A 22064-nucleotide genomic window follows, 5' to 3' on the forward strand; every position below is an offset into this window, starting at 1 on the left:
TCCAACTTGTCCTTCAACCAAGGTCATCCACAAATGCAAATTTGCATGTGCATTTGCCAAAATGAGGCAAAGATTTAGGCTCACAGGTGTGAGAAGGATTGTGCTCCATTTAAAAAATTAAGCTGGAGGAGGAAGAATAGTAACGCAGAGACATGACCAAAGAGAGAAGAAACTGCCTTGTTCAGATAGCTAAAGGCCTGTCTTCACTGCAGTGGGGTACTGATCTTCTTCACAAGTTAAGGACTGTCCCAGCCCCTTTCGTGTCTATACAGGCAAAATCTTGGGTGAAGTAACGCTCTAACTCTGAGCCGTCGAAGTGAGGGGCTGAAGCCCAAGTAAGGGGTGAAACCGCAGCCGGCGGCTTGAGCTAGTGCGGCAGCTCGTACCGCGTCCGCGTCCGCGCGGCTGTGCTCGGCCCCCCCGGGCTGCAGCCCCCGCGCCCCGCTCCGGGCTGGAGCCCGGACCGAAGTGGGTTTGCAGTTCGGTGTTTAGTCACTAGATGTCTCCATCTGCTGCGAGCAAACACAGGATATGGTTGCTGGTAAACAAAGAAGAAATGGCTAGAACCAAAGTTACGCAGGGCACTGTTTATGGGAACAGAAGTGAGTTATCACTTGGTTTCCAGCCGCCTGGAAAATTTCCAAGGGAACAGTTACTTTGGAAAATGTTGGCTGTTCTTCCCGAGCCGCTTCATTGAAAGCACCTCGGATCTGATCAGGGCTGGTTGTTGGGTTTCTTTTCCTGATTCCTAGCGAGGCTGGCCCAACCTCGGTGCGCCGGGAGGGGCGGGAGGTCCCGCGCTTAAGAGAAGTCCATTGTCAGATCTACATCAAAGCGAGCAACCTGGGGGGCTGCGGCGTCCCAGCGAGAGGTAAGTCCCGGAGCTGCTCGGCCCCGCTGCTCCGCTAAACGCAACTTTTTTTTTTTTTTTTGGTGCCTTGAAATTCAGAACATTTTTGGGTTTGGTTTGGTTTCAGTCCAAATCGGACTTGCGGGGAAAAAAAAAAAAAAAAAATCCCAGGAGGCAGGACGGGAGCTTCCAGCCGGCTCTGCTCCTAGCTCGGAGGCCGTCCGGGCTCCGACTCTTGTGAGTAACTTCATCCCGGGCAGCCGGACGAGCCCCGGCGCAGAGATAACCAGCCCCTACTTTTCTGCTTTCGGGGTTTCTCTAGTGCTGCCTTCCACGCAGCTTATGCGCGTGTCTCCCCGCTGCGGCTGCAGAGACAGAGCACGCCGCGTCCCTCCCTCTCCCTCCTTTCTACGTGTCCCTGCTCCTTCGCTGCAACGTTTTGCACCTCCTTTCTGGGCACCTGCACGCTTTTTTGTCTTTTTTCTTCTTTTTTTTTTCCGCGGACCTTGGCGCCCCAGCACAGCCCGCTCGCCAGTCGCTGCCCCCGAGGGCCGGGAGGCCGCGCGGCGCCGGGCCGGGCCTGCGCGCCGCTGCCCCGCCGCGCTCCTCCCCCGGGCTGCGCGGGGCGGCGCGGAGCTGCGCGGGGCGGGGCGGGGCCGGGCCGGGCCGCCGCGGCCTGGCGCAGCCGCAGCCGGGGCGGCGCGGAGCGACATGCCGCCGCGCTGAGCGCCGCGCTGCCGGGTGCCGGGCCCAGGTGAGTGCGGGGCGCGAGCGCTGTGCGGGGGCGGCCGCACCGCGCCTGCTTCTTTGTTCCCGCGGGCACCGGTCGGTGCCCGTGGGGGCTGCGCTCTGCCTGCGCCGCGAGGCTGAGGCGGCCCCCAGCCTGCGGCCGGGTTTGCGCCTGGCGTGCGCGCTTTCTTATTTATTTAATTTTATTTATTTATTTATTTATTTATTTATTGGACAGGTGGGCGCGGGGGCTTCCCAGCGGAGCGGGTGGGTGGCAGGTGCCGCAGCGGGGGGGAGGCTGCTCATCGGATGCTCTCGGCGTTGTTTGCAGGGCAGCTCGGACCGTTTCGGCTGCAGTAACTGCCCCGCTGCCCCATCTCCTGGTGTTCGGCTTAGCGCGGGGCGTCTGTCCTGTTTGCGTGCTTTTCGTGCCCCAAAACTTGCACAAGACGTAACGGGAGTCCCATATCTCAACCCTTCTAAGGAGAGAGGGTCTGCGGTGACAAACGCGCACCTCACAGCTCAGGTCAGAGGTGTGCGCTGAAGAGGCCGCTCCTTGTTCGCCTTTTAAAGAAGGATTTGTGGGGCAGAGTCGGGAAAGGGAAGAGGTTTTGTATTCCTTATTTGCTGTCGAAATGAAATAGCGTCTGGGGCTTGACAAAGATAAAGCAATAAAAAAGAGAAAGCGGTACTTGGAACTGCTAGGTGGCATCAGTCGGGTTTCAGCACAGAAAAAGATATATAGCAGCAGATCAGTGTATGTAAAATGGTCTTTCAGTAGCCTGGTTTGAACTACACAGCAGTAGGGAGGAGAAAAAAACTGTTCTTATGGAGCCTGCAGCTCTCTGAGCTGCTTTGTCTGCGGGGATCCTGCGTGCATGACTGCAAGAGAGGCTTCAATCTCATTTTTTTCCAAGTTGAGAAACCAAGCGATGGGATAGGAGAACAGAAAAAAGTTGGTTTTCCCCTTATATGTGAATGTAAAAATAGCTGTAGTAGAATGAGATTTACTAATCCTAGAAGCTTGAAGAATAAGCCGCTGGATTTTCTCAGTTACTAAGTAGCCTGATTTTTCAAAATCTTGCTTGATATGTATTTGAATAGCTTCTATCTGAAAGGAGATTAGGAGATTTTCTTTCAGTGGGGAATGATAAGGTTCAGTGGGACAGATGCTTTTCAGTCTAATTTAAACGCTTGAAAGCAACGTTATTATAAAAGATGCAAATATATACCTACATACCTTGGACAATCTGGACTACTTGAAACATTCTTTAATTATGGATAATAACTTATTTGTTTTTAATATCAAATAGTCATTAAACTACCTTTATTAAGTATCCAGCATATTGTAGGAAGCTCTATATTAAACAGTTTTAGCAAACTATTTTCGTGTGTTTTTAAGTGGGTGCATTCTCTATTTCTTTGCGTTGGAGTTTCATTTGCAAAAAAAAAAAAAAAAAAGAGAGAGAGAGTAGTGTTTTGCAGCTTGTTATTTCTTCTCAAATGTGAAGAGCCATAAAGGAGGATGGGTATTAAAAACGTCATGGATGTTATGCAGCAAGTCAAGTATGTTTATCTGATTTGTTGAACATGAGGTAGCCTCATGCCTCTTTACTGGCACTGAGCGGATCCCAGCTGTCCTTCCTCTCGGTGCTGCTGCCCTCCTCCCTACTGCTTGCCCTTCCCTTGCAAAATCTCTTCCAGCTTGGCCTCTCCTCTTTATTCACATCCAAACCGGGCAGCTCGCAGAGCTCTGGTGGGCTCTGCAGACCAAATTATGCTGTTTTGCACAGGAGATGGGGAGAATCCCCCTTTTGAACTGCCCTGCAGCAATTGCTGAGAGTTGGAGCCACAGAGCCACGGCCTCCACAGCTGGCTGGTGGCATCTTCCCACCCTCCCTGCAAACTAAGGGCCTCCTCAGCTGACTGGCTTCATCGTGCATCTCTGCGAGGAAGCTTGTTCCGCAGCTCTGTTCCTCATCTTTTGCATGATTGTGTCACTGATTTAAAAACTACTGACATAAATGAGTGGGAAAATTATCATCTACTAAGTCTCACTTTCTGCATATGCAAAGGATACGATAGGAGCACGTGGTGTTACAGAGTTGTCTAAAGTGTATCTGTGAAGTTCATTCATTGGATTAGCAAAGACAATTCCATAAAACCACTTAAAATATACATCAAAAGAAGATGAAAATCCATATGTATGTTTCAGCCTCTTGTTTGCTGAATCCAGTCATGATTAGATGTGATAATAAGGTCCTTTATAAGTTATGTTTTACTGGAAAGGATTTCACTGTTGATTTAGTGGAGATGTTTTTGGCAAGACAGATGGGGACAACTTGTTTATAGATATGGGTTTATTTATATATTTTCTTGGAATAGTAATACTAAGAGAGGAAGCGGAGGGGGAATAGAAATCTGCATACCGTGAAGAAAGATGCAAGGAAGAAAAGTGAGGTATTTGCCAATACGGAAAGGAAATACTGAAGATGTTAAAGAAAGCATGCTTTAAAACTTGTATCTGATTTTGTTCCTCTGTTGTGAAGTGGGTTAACAGAAGGGAACGTACTAGCTGCTCGTCTATCATTTTGACACACAGGATTTAAAAAAAAAAAAAAAAAAAAAAGGTAGTACGGTCATGCAATATGATTAGCTGTACCTGGCAGGATATTGCAAGGCCTGGATTTCGGGTGCAAAGTTCTTGGAGTAAAGTCCCTAGAAAGGAATTTACCACAATAATCCAAACTATGAGTGCAGCCACCAGCTCGGCAGAATGCATGCTTACTGGTGGATCTGAAGCCTTTGTTTGGCTTTTAAAGATTTGCTTCTATTGTCAGATATCTCAAGTACTCTGTTTGTCTCTGTGATTCTTACAGATGGGAAATGTTTTTGTTTTCTAAAGTTGTACCAGGGTTTTCTGTGCTATGGGTTAGATCTCTGTAAAGCTATGCAGAATGCAAGTGTTCAGACATGCAGTCAAGTTACCATGCATTAGCTGCGCTGTAGCAACGGTTTTTAGCAGGCACCAAAAACAGGTCAGTGTGATATTAGGGCCTTGAGCCCTCGTGGATTTAGCTGGCAGTTGCCCTACCCTTCTGCTGGAGGCCACCGTCCCTATAGCAAATGGGAAGGTGTTCCCATGCCTCAGCTACCGTATGCCAGTCTGGCGCGTTAAGTCATCAGTTAAAGGTATATTTTGTGCTGATAATGTTGACAAAGAGCTGTCGTGGTGGGGCTGAGGGCATTTTGGTAGTTATAGGAGGTGGTGAGTTCGGAGAAGCAGGGGCAGAAGGTGACGGATAACTGGGAGTTTATAAAGCATAGTACAAGAATGGTCATACTGCGTCAGACTAAGTATCTGTCCAGACAGTTACTCGATGTCTGACAGTGGTGAGCAACAGATGTCTGGTAAAGATTGTACAATCATCCCACTGCTGCCAGCCACCAGCAACTTATGGTTCGAGGACTTCCTAAGCTGCCAGCAATCCTTGTGTGCAGCAATCCTTGGCTGACTGCTTTTTTGTGTCCTTGCTGTTTTCTGAACCTACATAACCTCTTAAAATCTACAAAATCCAGCGTTATGTCAGGTTCCAAAGGTTTTTTATATGTCTCTTTTTCTTGGAAGAGGCAGGAACAGTCATTCACCTTTTCTGTGCCACTTATGACTTTATGGACCTCTGTCATATATCCTTTTAGTCATCTTTTTCCAGGATACAGAATCCTCTGGGAGTTCATGCAGCTCAGAGGTGCGGATGTCGCTGCTCTTTGCTCAGTGGGTGTGACTTGGAGCTCTTGGCTTAATCATCTTTTAATGCAAACTCCTGTAACTTAGAGTTGCCTCGTGTTTGTATGAGTCAGAAGAACGAAGGTGTGAAATTATAGCAGGCAGAAGGCAGTTTTTCAAGCTGCATTGTTTTCTTCTGCACAATTAAAAAAAAATTTTGAAAAAAATCCGTCAAGTAAGAGAAATAAGGGGTGGCGTATCATCACTTGAAATCTGAATTGGATGAATAAACTTGTAAGATTAAGATTTGAGAGCTTTAGTAGAGAGGAAAATCACGGTAAGTACAAAGAACTGAGATGAAGAAGAGAAAGAAGCAAATGCATATGCTGATGCAGAGTAGAGCATATCGTGCTAGTGATCAATATTTTAAATATAATGGTGTGACTTAGGCCTTTCTTTTTTTAACATGAAAGCCCACTGAGTACTTAGTAATCCTATCAATATACTTGGGCGTTGCCTGGAGCAGTTATGTTTATGTCCATTGACCAAAGCTAAACATGAGATCTAACTGTGGTTTTTTTCCTACTGTTATATTCTGTGCTGTCATATATGATTATAATCTTTTTATAAGGGCTTTTCAATCACAATATTTAATAAACAAGAATTAGGTAGGTAGTGTAACCATCCTCCTCTTGACTACTGTACAAGCCAGAACTTGATTGTAATCAGTCACTCAAGATTGTCCCAGAAGTGGAGTTCTCCTTTGAAATGTGTTACCATTGCATAGAAATTTTTTCTGAAGTAAGTCCTAAGCTGTAGCAACTTTGGATGGGATTTGTGTGCTTTTAGAGACTGCAGATATCTTTAAATGCAGCCTCTTATTAGCATCAGCATGACAAATAGTTAAAAAAAAATGGTTTTACTTTTTTTTTTTTTTTTTTTTGGTGGCATCTTCTTCAGGTTCTCTAAGGTGAAGGAAGCTACTTTCACATGGAAGCTGCCCATTTAAACAGACCTCTTTATTTGCTTAAAAGTAGGCTTGTACTTAAACATATTGCTGAGCCGAGGGAGACCCAAGTGTTCTGTAAACTGAGCTCCGCGGCGTCCCGGTGAGGCTAGCGACCGTTTCTCTCGTGTTACAGCCTCGGCACCCAAATGAACTGTGACTCGCACAGCAAGCTAAAGACAGATGCATGATTAAAATGCAGGTCTCCCCTTTTGATCTCTTATGCAAATTATTAAAGCTTTCCTTTCCGAAAGGGTTGAAGTGAGAAGTGTAGTAAAAATTATTCCATGCAGGTTGCCCATTGGAGGGTGCATGCGGTGTTTCTTAGCGTGCTGTCTTGGATCCTCTGTATTTGAAGCATGGGTAGATGCAGTTGTACGCAAAGAAACAACTGGTTTCTGTGCAGCTTCCTCCAGCAGAACATTCTGCTCATTTTAACAATGAGTGAAAACCAGAATAGAGTTCCCCAAACTGTAAATGATTTCTAAAGATTAACTATGACAAAAGGGGGAAAAAAACGAAGCTCCTGGAAGTGTTAGACATTGCTTTATCTATAAGGACCACAGTCAGATGCTGCGGTTTCTGGCTTTCGTTTTAATGGGGAAGATGTAAAGGTGTTGCAGTGCTCTGTTAGAGCAGTACTGAAACTAGCAGTGCCTTGACATGAATTAAGAACACTTGAACGTTTACTGTATATATAAAGCTTAGCGTCCAAGAATTAGAAAAGGCAGACATGTCTCAGCAACCTCCACAATAAGCACACTTGGAAAAGAATTACAAAAATCCCTAAATTTCATATGTGAACTTTCTGAAAAGTTAGATGTTTCATCTGCTGCTTTCAAATGCTTTCCTGGTAATTATATAAGTGAAACTGGCTGCTGCAAACCTCATTCACACAAACTGTTGATAAAGGACAAAAACATACCCAGTTATCATTGGAGAGGGGAACCACTTTTTTTTTTTTTTTTTTTTTTTTTTTTTGCCCAAAAAGTCTCTTTGCCTCTGCCCTTTCAGGCATCAGCCTTAAGGGAGATCTCCAGAACACCTCCAAGGGAGACCAGGACAAATTCCTGATGGCTCTGCCGTACGCTACAAGTCATAACCACGCGAGTGGTTTCACCTGACATGCCATAATTTCATGCTTGTTCCTACAGACAGACTCATATTCCACATACTACAAATTACCTGTCCCCGTCCCTTGGGAAGTAATTTTATCACCGTCTTCCTCCCCAAATCTTTTCTAATCCATAGATAATAACTAAATTGCTTCCCATATCACGTGACCCATATGTAACTAAACTCAGGGCAATTGTTTCCTACTTGTATAGAGCTTTGAAATTTCCTTCCCTTTCTGACCTGGAGAAAGGCTGTATGCCCAAAATATTTAATCAGACTAACAAAAAAGATTACTTGTACCTGCATGCCTTGTCTTGTATTGTTAATATTATGCATGTCTGTACTTCTCTCTCTTGATCTGGGGTGCTTTGGGGAGGCTTGTTTTTGGAAATGTGATACTTGGTTTGAATAGTTTCCAGTGCTTGCATAATATGTAATTTTGTGTGTTTTCTGCGTGCCTACAAATTCAGTTAAAATGAATAGTCACTATACAGGAAATTCAGAAAATCTGGGGCAATATGACTTTTTGTTGTTGAACCATGTTTTTACTTCTTATCTATCTTGCTTACGTCTCTGTTTCTCATTGACTGTTGTTTGTCCTCTGACTTTCTTCAGAAACCTCTGGGCAAGGGAGGTGACTCATTTTTGGTGGCATGCAGCAAACAGCGTACGTGGTAGAGGATGTCTCTAGCTTTACAATTTATAAAATCAGTTGGGGTTTTTCAGACTCTTAAACATTGTTGTGATCTCCCCCAGTTACTTTGTTAATGCATTTTACCGTGCGCCCATTTTTTTCCAGCTTTTCCGTTTGCAGATGGAAAAGTAGATTCCTATAAACATGCTGTCTATTATTTTAGTGTATAGGCCTAATTTCAAAACAAAGGGGTAGAACAAAATGTGCAGCTGCCTAGGAAGGCATATAGATACCCCAGGTGTTTATTGGGAAGTCTTTGTTTTCTTAAAGGTAAGCTCATGCCATGCCAATGAACTGGGAACTTCTCAGGCATTTGAAACATTGCCCTGAAATTAATAGCTCTAGTAGTTAGTGGCCAGCTTGGCAGCAAGTAAAAGTGTACGTGTCACACTGGAAATTTGCTTTACACCGCTTTCTGTGCAGCAATTGTACCTACGTACGAGCCTTTTAATGAGCTCGTTGTCCCTTTCCCTTCTGCTGGGCTCCTCGCTGCCCTTTGATCGCATACCAGACAAGCCCGTGTGCCAGGAAAGCAGCAGGAACCAGTGTGGCGCTGTATTATATGAGGAAATATTTTTCCTGATGTGTGGGGTTTTCTTTTATTCCCCCCCCCACCTGCACTCCTTTTCTTATTGGGGGTTATATATTCTGAAATTAAACTGCGTGGTGATAGGCCAGAGCTACAACGTGTAGTGTTTGATAGCCAAGAGCAGCAGCAGTACAGTTTCATCTAGTTTCTTTGCTCTTTTTTTGTTTTGGACAGACATGCAACTAGGCACCCTTAAAATATATTTTAAAGGAAGCATTAATTTTGCACAATACGGAAGTAAGCTTGCGTTGTTTACTGGGCTGTCAGATGATGCAGTGGTGAGCGAGGAGTTTTACAACAAGCTTGTGTTTTCCTACAATGATCATTTCCCGTCAGGAAAGCGTGAAGTGTCTTGGTGTGTTTCTCTCATTTTGGGTGGCATCGGAAGATGTTTTGAATTGCCTTCTAAAAGGCGTAGGGTCTGATGCCTTTGCAGGAAATCGGCCCCGTGCTGAGGAGCAGGTAAGTGGACCGCTTGCTGCTCGGTGCACGCTTGTGGCTCTGGAGATTCAGCTGTTCTCCTTTGTTTTACCGTGCATATGTTTCCAGTTTGTGCCAGTATAGAACAAAGTAGGTTCGTATGAATGTGTAACTGCTTATTGCTGTAGAATAAGGGTACAACTTAAAAGTGGTGAAGAAGATGTGAGGAAATTGGAGATTTTCCTGCCCGTTCTGGGATCCATTGCCATCCATCCATGGCAATGGTTTACTGTCCACACTACTACCACCAGGACGAAACTTGCAGGTAATCACTGTACTTAGCTGCAGTGCAAAATAAACTGGTTCATTTTAAGGTAGTTATTTAAGCCAACTTGGCTGACGTGATGAATATGAGAAGCACTTCCCTGTTTGCTTATGTTAAGGAAGGGGTACATAAGGAGAAATCTGAACTGTGTGGAAGGAAATAGCATTACTCCTGCAAAAGGATGACATGTGAATTCATTTAGTATCCCAGCAGAGGGATGCTAACAAGCACCTAGTGAGCTGTGGTATCCAAAATGCTCTACCCGAATGTATTTGGAGCCTCGCTGGTATTGGTAAGCTGGAAGTAGGTGTTTATATGCAACCCTAACTAAAAACTGTAGTGAATGATGGATTTGCAAAAATTGTATAATACTGTGTCAAAGGGTGAAGGCCAAGAATTTTGAAATGCCAACATAGCAGCCCCTTTGAATGGTGTAGCAAAAATGTTATGGTAGCAGACTTGCATTGAACTCTGTACAACTTTAATGGCAGCATTAGTCAGTTGGACATTGTGCAAGAACTTGACTTTTACTGAAATCACTCTGAAACAAGCTGCAAAGTGAAATACAAAAATAGCTCTATGTAATACAGTGGAATTGTAAGAGCGGACTCCTGCTTGTCTAGGACTGCGTCATCAAGAGGAGGTACCTAGGTTGTGGAGCTCCTTCATGAGAACTCCTGCTCCCGTGGGTTTAGGAGATCCTGGTGACAGGAGCCAGCCCTCTCTGGTTTTCTTAGTTGCAATGGTCTCCTGGATCCTTTGTTTTCTATACCTGAAAGAAGATGCAACCTTCTTTGGTATTTTAAAGGAGTATAGTGTAGGCTTGGGTCAAAGGGAAGTGGCGAACCTTGGTTGTGGGTGGAGAAAGTAAAAGTGGTAAGTTGAAAAAACTCAGATGAATGGGAGTTTGCAAGAAAATGTGGCACTTAAAAAGTTCAGGGAGCTTCCCCCCACCTCCCCCCCCCCCCCCCCATTATACTCAAGCTGTATTTGCACAGCCGAGTAACTGCACTGTTCTCTAGGGCATTACTGGTTATACTACTACTATTGCACTTGCATTTGTGTGGTGCTATCTGAAAAGGGAACAAAAAAGTCAGTAATTTGAGTCAGATTGTCAGTATGTCTCAATTTAAAAGAAAAACCAATAGCTGCTGTAAAGGATAAAAAAGATCATTCTTTCAGCTAGAGAATTTCAGATGACACAGGAAGAGGGAAAGAAGTGTGGAAATAGTTACTCCTGTTGTGCTGAAAGACTATATGCTAAATTTTTGATTGTACTAAATATCTGGTTGTGGTTGTATTGCTTCATTTTTATTTTGTAATGGGGAAGATGTTGATTGTGCAGGCTGCTTTCCACCCATCCCTGGGGTGACCAGTGTTTGCACCTGGATGGGATTCTTAGAAAACTTTAACTTTACAGTTAGCAAAATGATGCTTGCGAAGGAGGGTTAATGTTTTGTAGCATATAAAACAAAATATGTTTGAAATATATCAGTGCTTTCCGTGTCTGCTGTAATGAATTACTTTCAATTGCCATTACTTTTTCCTTTAAAGTGGCAGCGCTATTAAGATGAAGCCTTAGTAGATAAAAGTGGCATAACCATTCTGGATTTAGTTTATACTGCTGAGCAATTAAAAGACTTATTAACTCTGTTTCACATTATAGTCAGCGCTGCATATAAATGCTGCATCTGCAAACTTTTTAAGCAAGTCTAAGAAGTTTGGTATCCAAAACATGAAAATTCTCACTGCTGGGTCAGATTTTTTTTTTTTTTTTTTAATAAAAGGATAGTTTGATATCTGCTTCAGTTAGATGTGAATATTGCCTTTGAATTAGTTGAAAGGCTCCTTCTCTATTAAGCTTTTAACCCTGCTTCTGAAACATAAAAGGTGATTGAGATTTTACTGTTGGAAGATGTTTAGTTGAGTTTAAAAGCCCTCGTGATGAAAGCAAGCTACTCCGCGGTGCTCATAAAACGTTGGACAGTGAAGTTTGAGCACAGAGGATTAGATTTGTGGAGCAGTTTCTCAAAGCACAGAAGGGAGAATGGTGAAAACCAGTTTGCTGCGAGGAACAGGTGCAAGGAGCACGGGATTAGCTGCTGGTGGATTTGGCGTGGTTTTTGCACTTGGGGCTGGCTGCTCCAGTTAATGTTTCAGTGCCTTTATCTTCATTGTGCGTACATCTGGAGTGGCATTGTCTCCCCTGAAAGGGTAATCCAGCCTGCTCCCTGACAACAACCCTGCTTGCCTTGAAACAGTGAAGTATCAGATTTTGCAGCGTGCGAGACAAAAGGCTCCTTTGCTACTTCTCAGAATACGATTACAGTTGTCGTGTTTCTCCTTCACCAGTGTGCCTGGCACTTCAGAGTATAGCTTTAGACTTCCCTTTGTTAATGGGAGAGAAAGGGGATCTTTATGGCCTTTCCTCTTTGGTAGTTCTGATTTTTATAATTCATTTTGCTATTTAATATGCATGACTTTTGCTTAAGCCCTTTCAGGATTTAGTTAGGAGGTCAGGTTTCAGTTAGCTGAAACTTGAGCAGCCTTCTTAAAAATCCCATCCCTAAGAAATGTTAATAAAAAAAATACATGCCAGCTTTGTGTATACTCCTTACAATGCAATGCAGTCGGAAGAAAGCTTGAGGAAGTAATTGTATGCAGTGTTGTATCTCTTAAAGTAGACCAGGGAAGTGGGGTAGGTCAAAGCTGTTGGGCAGAATGGGCTGGGGAGTAATATTTTTAGTAGTTTTTTCTCCCTGGTTGCTCCAGAAAAAGATGGAACCAGAATACTAGTAACTGAAATAAAAATAGTGCACTATTCTGGGTGATAAGTACAAAAATCTGGAACAGTCACGTTGCTTCCAAGCTTTGCGTCCAAACCCAGACGTCCCAGCAAGGAGACAAACGGTGAGGCTTGCCGAGCAAGGCAGCAGGTGACTTGCTCGCAGGATCGCTCCAGACACACCTTTACTGGCAACCGAATCCTGCTGGGAGCAAATTGGAGCTTGCAGGCTCTGTGCACCTCTGCTCATTAAAAGTTGCATCAGAGTGGAAAAGTGAACATAAATAAAAGTTGTGTCTGGTGCTTTATGAAATGCTTTTTAGTGCTTCCCCTATGAAATGAAGACTTCTCTTTCAGTCTCTTCAATAAAAGAAAACAATGAGGAGTTTGTTCAGCTTCTGCGTGCGGAAGAAATACATTTAGGCATTCTTTGCATAGCTGTGGCAAGAGGGGGTTGCTGGCTTTCTCATTGTTCAGCAAGTCACTTCTTAATTGCACAATACAAATTAACTGCGACGACATTCAATTAAAAATACCTGGTGGAAACGTTAGGAAACGGTCTGTGCTCTACCTGGTCCTTGTACCAGATTCTTCTGATTTTAATTTTGTTAATGAACAATAATGCTAAATGTTGGTTTGCACTGTTACACCGTGGCAGGTGACCAGTAGCTACTGTGTGGCTGGTACTGCATGAACAGCCACGCTGGGGAGAATGCACGTGACTTGCAACTGATGGTTTTTCCTGCTGTAATGTACTCTCCGTTCTGAAACCCTGTCTCTTTTTTTTTTTTTCTTTCCCCCCTTCTGTGCGTGTGTGTTCCAGTGACTTTATAACATGCAAGACGCTGATCCCAGGGGGAGCTCCCCTGCTTTCCTTCGGCCTCAGAACGGGAGCGGTCCCAGGTCGTCCGGGTACGTGCCAGGCAGAATCGCCCCTCTTCGCCCCCCGCCGCCCTCGCAGAGCCGCGCTTCAGCCGAATTCACCTCCGCCAGGCAAGAAGCCCGGGCAACGTTTGCGTCCTTGCCAGCGGAGCAGCATCGCCGCCGCGCAGAAGCCAACAGACACAAAAATACTCTCATTTGCTTTGCCGTCTCTAGCTTTTCGCTTTTTGTTGCACTGGGGATTTTTTTGGGAATAGCTTCAAAATATGCTCCAGATGGTAAGTTCTTGTGCAAACAAACTTGTCCTAGAAGTTAAAGTCTGCATGAATGTAATTCAATAATTCAACATCAGAATAGTGTTAAAGGTTTAGCACAAAAATGCGATACTCGCTGTAATTTTGACGTGGGGAAGGGAGCAGTCCTGGAGTGTTAAGTTCAGCTCCTTTTTCTGTTATTGGTGTCACTTTTTATGTTTTTATTATGAATAATTTGATTTACTTGAAGGAAAAAGGCATAGCAATAAATAAAGATAGTGGGGGGGGAGTGTGTGCTGAATAGGTGTAATTATTTTTGTATGTCAAAGAAGCTGTCTGGTATTTTCACAAATTGCAGACAAAATGAAATACTCACTGTTTGAGCAGTAACTAGGGAAGATAGTAAAATAGCATTCAAGTAAAATACTCTGAGTATGTGTTTGCTTTGTTTTTAAACAAATTGAACGGGCAGCTCTTTGTATCAGCCCATTTTAGCTGATCTTGGGAAATCTGGACAACTTTCAGGGAATCTGGGATAGGGGGGAACCAAATGTGCCAGTGGTGAGAAAGCATGAGCAGATGATCTTATTAACTGCTGACCATTAGCTAGATGTGCCTCTGGCAAAATATTGCTTAGGCTCATTATGAGATGCAGTTGGTAAAGGTTGGTAGTATATTTTGGGGAGTGGCTTTTTTTGTTTTGTTTTTTTTAACATAGAATCAGGTTTCTAAAAACTAAGTTTTCTGAATTGAAACTGGTTGATGATGACTATTGCATTTCTGACATAGTAATGCCAAAAGTTCTGTTTCCCAAGCTAACACAATGCGTGGTGATCAAATTAGATACCAACCGATTGAAGATTTCAGATAGCAGTATTAAATGGGTGCATACGTCTTACTGGAACACGCTTGGTGGTGGGTTGCAGAGATCTCTTCTTGGGTGAAGTTGCACAATTTGTACTTTCCCAACAAGGCTGCAGGAAAACAGAAAATTGAGGAAGTGGTAAATGGCAGGTTAGTGCTACCTTGTGATCACTGGTGATGTGGGTGCAGATTTGCAGTGAGTACTTGAGCACAGCCACATGCAAGGGAGCTAAAGGTGACTTAGTTGACTGAGAAATATCCTGGGAAGAAAGTCTTCCAGCTTTGATATCAAGACGTTAAAGCTTGCTGTTGCTAATTAACTAAAAGGTACAAGTTTTGGTAGATGTTTTAGTAAAAGAGGTGAGGTTTTATTATGTGTTGTGGGCTATGATAAATAGTGGTCCCTTCGTGCTTTAAAAATTGCTGATGTGAAGGAGACAGTTCCCCCTCCTCTGCCCCCCCTTTTTAATATAAATGGTTTGGGCATGTTTTTGCATCATTTGTAGTAGTTTATTCCTGAGTTGTACAGATGTTTTGCGCTGAATATTTAGGTATGGTTAGCACGTGGTTGATGGATCACCCAGGATACTCAGGATGTTGCAGGAAGAGTTGTGATTCGACAGATAACTTTTTTCTTTTTTCCTTTTTTTTTTTTTTTTTCCCCTCTGTCTGTTGTTATGACTTTGTAAAGACTGAGGAATAACCCAAGGTCATGACTGCTTTCCTTCAACCTCCCGTTGCTCCCTTGGGGAAGTCCAGCTAGTTTGCAGCGTTAGTTGTTGCATCTTGTCCTTCTGCAGTTCCCCGCGTCATCCTGTAAGAGGAAAAGCACGCGCTCTTTGGGAGCCTTAACAAAAGAGACATCCCACACAGGCACCAAGGAAGATCCGGCTGGTTGGAAATTTAACCTCGTGGTATTGCTGTTGCAGCGGCTCCCCAGGAGGCTTTTGACAGGCGGGAATTTTAATGTCCGCAGCTGAAACCCGGCAGGTGCAGCATTAAAGTCAGCGATAGCCATCCCGGCTAGGTGCCCTCTCGCTAAAGGGTAATGGGAAATCCACGTTGTCGATACTTTTTGTGGCTGCTTAACGGGCCACGGAGGGAAGGTGAGATTTAGTAGCAATCGCCTGTAAATCCTAACCCTCCGGCATACTTCCGCAGCAGGGAAAAGGATGCAGGTCTGTGCCCCTGTGCCTGCCTCTGCACCGGCTCCTCGTTCCCCCTCGCTTTTAGCCTCCTGCCGTCGTGGTCACCTCCGGGCCGTGGGGCGCTGCAAGCGCGGCGTCCCTCCCCCCCCAGCCCCGGCGGCCTGCGCTGCAGGGCTGCCGTCGCGAGGAGCAGAGGCTTTCTTGGAGGAAAGCTCTGCTTGGCCTTTGTAGTGCTCGGCTGGAGCTGGCCCAGGGTAAACAGGATCCTCAGAAAACGTGGCTGCCAAGCCGTGATAAACCTCTGCTGAGCACAATATAACACTGATAATTTTTTCCCAGAGGCTTGGAAAACTCCAGACTTGGTGGCTAAGCAGGTAGAAAGCAACTATTTAACAGCATGTTGAGAACTGTTTCCTGCCTTTTCTCCTGCCAAATTTCATATTCTTGCTCCAACATGTGGAAGGTTCTAGATATTTTTTTTTCTTTTTTTTCTTTTTGGCAGGGTTTTTTTTTTTTTTTATAACCACTTACAAAAATACCACTTTTTTTCCCCCCTAACCCTGTTAGAAGCAACTACCAGCTGACCCATTTTTGTTAAAACTTACAGAAATACTCCGAAGCAGAGGCTTGACCTGGAAAATTTTCAGCTTGAGCGGTTTGGCCAGGCTCTAGCTGCCTAACATTTTCCGTTATGTGTTTCTGTTTTCATTTAATCTTAACCGTGGAGACAACGACTGTGGACTGTAAAATCTAATCGGTAATTTTGGAGGTAATATATGGTGAAGCACTAAATATATGAAGTTTCCCTGCAGCCCGGTGGAATTACTAAGGAAGCACTTCAAAACGCTTTTGCTGAGCGCATCCGATTTGCTTGCCAAAAAGCTGATCCGCCTGCTTTAAAAGCACACTTGCGTTGGAGGAGCGCTTCGTTTTGGTTCTAGCAGCCATGTCGTCTTTGCTAAAACGCAATGTGCAATCGAGTCCAGGGGGTTTTTTTGTCATCGTCGTTTAGTTATGATATTCCTCATCTTTCTGACTCGACAGAAACACGTACAGTTACTAGATGAATCATACAGTGTAGAAATCATCAAGCTGCTGACTCATGGACACATTTCCCTCCGCTGCCGGCCAGGAAATATGGCGTGTTTCTTCACAGAGCCTGTGCGTGGTGTCGGGGGGAGGGGGCTTAGTGGTCCTGCCTGAGTTGGGTCTTGAAGCTTGCAGATATCAGTGCTCCTGGCTTTTTGGCTTCCCACCATCTGTTGAATTTCTCTTCTCCCCCCCCCCCCCCCCCCCCTCTAATTTAGGCATAGGAATGCCTTCCTTCCTGTGAAAGTTTAGCCACTTTTTCTGTAGCCTTTTGGCTGCTCGAACGCGCATTGCAGCACCCGTCACTGAAGCACTGTAAGCACAGAAGGTGATGGGAGTCTGTTAGAGGTGACTGACACTGCCTGACGCGTGTTCATCCTAATGCTCCCTTGACTGCCATAGTCCTGTTGGTGACAGCTTATTTCAAAAGACTGAATTTCACGTTGTATTGCAGAGAATTGTCCTGATCAGAATCCCCGTCTTAAAAACTGGAGCCCCGGACGAGATCCTGAAAAAAGAGTTTTTATCAAAAAGGGGGATTTGTTTCGTCTGGATTCAGATGCTACAGTACACTCTATAGTTATACAGGATGGAGGTATGTAACGGCAAGATAAACAAGAAGCTTCAATTGACTATATACTTTTTATTTTGTGATTGTATGCTAAGTGCATTGAAATTTTGTATTGCAGCTTATTGACCAGATCTTCTGCTTTTACTTTTCTACCTGCTACCAAGCCAGAAGCATCAAACGTTAAAAGGATGGATGAATGCTCTCATGCCCTTTCAGTGGGGCAATCGTATGGTTTTCTCTAGGATATAGTAAACGAAGGCTTGTGTAGTAGCTTTCCAGGTACAGGGTCTGATTGTCTTCTGGTCTTAGAAGTGTGCTAGCAATCCTACCAAAACGGCAAACAAAAAAAAAAAAAGAGGAACGAACTCAACAAATTCTTAGAAAGATAAATCACAGTTAGTAGGAGTTACTTTCCCAAGTGTTCTTAAACATATTTAAAAGCTTACCTGCTCATTTCATGGGAGTGGAAACTAAATCTTTTCCAACTTTTCTGTTGCTCTTATTGGAGAGCTGGGTTCTTTGAGTCTACTTTGATATTACTTTGACTTACGAAAATATGTTTTCCTTTAGGGTTACTTGTTTTCGGTGATGATAAAGAAGGTTCTAAAAATATTACTTTGAGAACTCGTTTTATCCTGATAAAGGATGGTGGAATGCTTCATGTTGGAGCAGAGAAATGCCGCTATAAATCCAAAGCAACTATCGTTTTGTATGGGAAATCAAATGAAGATGCTGATGTGCCGGAATTTGGCAAAAAATTTATTGGTGTGGGCCCTGAAGGGACGCTGGAATTGCATGGGCACCAGAAGGTATCATGGACTCTTCTGTCAAAGACTATAAGTTTCTCAGGGCTGGCCTATGGTCATTATACCTTTAAAAAGAATTTTTCTCGTGGACTAAATGTGAGAGTGATCGATCAGGACACAGCAGAGGTTTTGGAAATATTAAGGTTTGATACTCATCAGTTTTCAGAAGAAAGCTTGAAGCTCCAGAACTTACTGAAAAAAGGAAGTCCTGGTCGCATTGTTGCTATTGCTGTGGGAGATTCAGCTGCTAAAAATCTACTGAAGGAAACTAGATTGACTATTCAAAATCTTCTGGGAAGTAAGTTTGTCACAGGATTGAGCTACAGGTAAATAACTTATTTTCATCTTTTGTGTTGAGTAAAGTTTAGATAGACCTTCTACCCTCTTTGGGGGATTTGTCAAACTTTGACAGTGGCTGTCTTGAAAATCTTATAAGGATTAATTATCAGTGTAGTATTTGGATAATGCAGAGACTGGTAGTTAACAGATATCTGTATGATAGGTTTTATTACAATTACAGTCTTTTGCTGTTCTTTATGGAAATTAAATTTGGGTACAGTGAGGAGTTGCTTCCTTTCAAATACACAGACAGCAAATAGGTACTAGGCGAAGCTTTTAATGCATATGATTTGATATTTGGAAGTGCAAGGAATGACAAGCTAGAGAGGGACTACAGAGAAGGGGAGATGATCAGGTATATCAAACTACTCTGTACATCCTATCCATGCCCGTGCACTGTTGAAACCAAAGTGCATTACCCCTTTGTTTGTATTTCAAGTGAAGTGGTCTATAAAAATATTTTATTATTGAAATACATTTATAAGGTGTTTTTGTAGTTTTTGCCATTCCTTTCATTCAGACTGTTGGTGCTCAAATGGTGGGACAACTAATAAGATACAACAGTAGAGGTAAAACAAGCTATATAGGGACAGTGAGAGGTGTTAAAGCAGGAAACTTAAAACTACTGTGCCATTCATTTTGTTATTGTAAATGACTTTGCAGTGCATGTTTTTACTGTGGCTTGCTGCTGTACAGGTTGACAATAAGTGTGAAAGGGACACCGAATCGCCTAAGTGTCCACCAGTTCTTCAGCTTCCGTAAAGATGGCTTTGTATAACCTCTTTTTGTTTTTCAGAAAATCAGTAGTTTAGTTTTTCTATTGTATTTTTACCCCCCATTATCCCCTAAAATCTGCATTACGGTTATTTTTTCCTTCCATGTTCTTAAAAATAGCTGTGTAAAGATCTGGCCCTTCCTCTGCTTTGACACAGCAGTGTCAGAATATCAATCGAGGTTACGTATTACAACTTTCCCTTCAGAAACATGTTCTTAAAAATAGCTGTGTAAAGATCTGGCCACGTGGTCCTGCTTTCAAGCCTGCCTGTGAAGCAGTTTCGTTAGAGGCACTGAGATCTACATGGCCCAGAATAAGTGCCTCTTCTGAGAGTCGAGAAAGACCATGCGAAAGTCTTTCGGTACCTGTGCAGCCAGCCTTGATCCGGATGACGGGTTCTGATGTTCGTCTCTGCCTGTGACTGCCACAGCAATTAATCTAAAATGGGGAACTTCTTTAACCCACTGCCATGAAGTAGATATCTTTTATTTCTTTTTTCTCTCTTTTCTGCTGAACCAATTCCTGTCTATTTTCATTAGTATTAAGAGACTCTTTAAGCACATAAAATTGTGGTGTTCTGCTCTCTGCAGCAGAAGATGGACAAGCAACTCATTTCTCGATGGTCACCAAGGAAAAGCAGGGTCATTTTGTTAAACTTGTAAAGCTAGTGAAACAACATGGTAATAAATACTGCATTATGTCCTTCTCCACTTGTCTCTTCATCCAAAATAGGACGCGCTAAATTCTGTGATATTTATTTTAAATGTTGGTGTATGGAAGGTTCACCTTGTTTGCTGGTACTGTGGAAAAGCATGCCCAGTATATACTGTTCTCAAAAGTGTATTAAAACCAAACAATTTCATTTGGCCTTTTAAACCGAATCATTAAGAAGAATACAAGAGGGCTGAAATAAAGGCAGCTAGATTGAAGGTGGTTTTAATATCTGCCTTTGAATCAATCATTAACAATGGACTAAGTCCAGCTGACTGACCCTGTTTTCCTTTGAGTCAAACCTTAATGATACATTTTTTTTCCAGCTTTTTAATGATGTCCTAGTCTGCTGCCTCTGCATGTAATTATGGCGTTATGGAGCAGTAAAAGACAACAAAACACTGTGATTTTTTCAACTTGGTGGCAGCTTTCTGTGCCACGCAGTTCATTTTCCATTTTCAAAACCTAGTGGGGCTGTAGGAAAGTGGAAACACATCAAGGACAGTTCCCGGCTCCCCGCAGGCACGTGGCCAAGATAACTGTCCAGCTGAGGGAAGGGCTAGCGGAGGGAAAAAAATGAAACCCTTGGCCTCAGCCTTCAAAAACCTCCACGATCATGTGTCCAAAGGTTTTAAGAGTATACTTAGTGTCCTGAAAGATTCAAAAGATAGTGCCAGTCACATACCCTGCTCCCCAGCAGCCGCAGCTGGGCCCATGCGTCCCTCCCCGCCTGATGCAAGGACGTCTCCTGGGGCTCCTGTGTGCAGGCGGCTTACGGGCAGTGGCTGACAGCACTGCTGCGGCAAGAAGTGTCAGCGATGCCTCATAGTCTGCCCCAGCTCCAGCAGACCTGTTTGTGAGCAGGAGCCAGAATTACTTCTATCGCTTGTCCCTTGTGTTTTTTTTTTTTTCTTAAAAAAAAAAAAAAAAGGGGGGGGGGGAGGGGGGTATCTTGTTGGACGGTGTGCCAAAAACATATCTGAAAGGCTTCTCTTCTAAATGAAGTGGTCTCATATTTGCCAGTTTATGTAAAACATCCAAGTGTTTTAAACTATCTTTTTTTTTTTTTTTTTTTTTTTTTTTTTTTTTTTTTTATTATGTATGTCAGCTTTTTTCTCCTGCTCTTTAAAATGAGTTTGGGGAGAGTAGGCAGAGGAGTTATAAATACCTTCTGTGTTCCCTGTCTTGTCCTGTGTCTGTTTGTGAAGAGTTTGTTTAGGGAGATTATATTCAAATATTTACTTTGGGGGTTTTTTTTTCTTCCTTTTTTTTTAGGCAAGCCTGGGCTTTAGTTGGTGTCATAGGTGGTGGAAATTCTTCCTGTAATGAATCAGTGAGAAACTACGAAAATCACAGCACCGGTGGGAAAGCTCTCGCTCAGAAACAATTTTTCACGGCGGATGGTCAGAAGTTTGTTGTGAGAGCGTACAGCGAGTGGAACGATGGTAGGGAACTGTCTGGTAAAACTCTGCAGGCCGGGGAAAAACAAGAAGCTGTGTATGCTTTTTTTTGCTAGAACTGTCAGTTGCAATTCTAATTTCTAATTTTCTGTGAGTTTTGCTTTTTGCCACACATGTGGCCTGGCTGTTGGATTAAGTACAAGGACAGTCTTCTTCCAGTACAGCCTGCTTTCGCAATCTAAATTTTGGTCTCAATCTAAATGTACAGTATATGTGAAGCATTACATTAAGAGGCAGTTACCATCTTCATTTTTAGTATATTAGATAGGAATAAGGATTCTAATAAACCACTAAAATAGATCTTCTGTTTCTTTTAGCAATCTGTCAGTCATATATATTTTAAATTTAAGCTTCTGAGATATTGATGGTGATCCTAAAAGGAAAACTGTGCACAAGCCAAGAGAAAAGTTTTATCTGTGTTACGAGTTTCTGTTCTTTATGATAGTGAACTTCAGTTCTCTCATCAGCATTAGGCAACCTCTTTCAAGGTTGATTTTTCTGGTATAAAGAGCCTGGAAGATCTACCACTCATTTGCTTTTATCCTTTAGTTGTTTTTCAAGAAGACCTTTGATGTGAGTTTTGTTGTTTATGGGCAGTCATCTTTTTCTGCTTCTGAAATTACTGAACAATATTGGTTTTGCCTCAGAAGACTTTTTTAAGGTAGTCAAACTCTTGTTTTTAAAGTAGTTGAGCTATTTTTACTATGCTTTTTACTACCCTTATATTGTTTGTTGTGGCCCTATGCAATCATATTGGCTCACGTTTAAAAAAAAAAAGAAAAGAAAAGAAAAAAAAGAAAACTCACCAAAATATATATATCTTTTACTTGCTGGTACTATCAAGGTAGGCTCCATTATAAAGGTAAGCCAGATCCTGGTTCAGTTCTTCCTTGTGCAGTGAATAAAATGTTAAGTGAAATTAGA

At 43.1% G+C, this 22064-nt stretch overlaps 1 protein-coding gene across 5 annotated transcripts in view; it reads left to right on the forward strand.

Moving 5' to 3' along the window:
- The first annotated feature begins 533 nt into the window (after positions 1-533).
- The window catches only part of LOC135323491 (inactive cell surface hyaluronidase CEMIP2-like), a 54119-nt gene continuing 32588 nt past the window's right edge, over positions 534-22064 (forward strand). Inside the window, exons 1-5 of one of the 5 annotated variants that reach the window (XM_064500846.1) lie at positions 534-871; positions 13065-13401; positions 16933-17073; positions 17620-18181; positions 20956-21125. In XM_064500846.1, coding sequence (XP_064356916.1) covers positions 13077-13401; positions 16933-17073; positions 17620-18181; positions 20956-21125 — 1198 coding nt within the window. In that variant the 5' untranslated portion in view covers positions 534-871; positions 13065-13076. Of the gene's footprint in view, positions 872-1005; positions 1088-1473; positions 1605-9149; positions 9174-12655; positions 12800-13064; positions 13402-16932; positions 17074-17619; positions 18182-20955; positions 21126-22064 lie in introns of those variants that run through there. The other 4 variants (XM_064500847.1, XM_064500845.1, XM_064500849.1 and 1 more) reach the window with 4 other exon arrangements.

This window comes from Dromaius novaehollandiae, chromosome W, assembly GCF_036370855.1.
Source record: "Dromaius novaehollandiae isolate bDroNov1 chromosome W, bDroNov1.hap1, whole genome shotgun sequence".
In the NCBI taxonomy this organism is placed as follows: Eukaryota; Metazoa; Chordata; class Aves; order Casuariiformes; family Dromaiidae; genus Dromaius; species Dromaius novaehollandiae.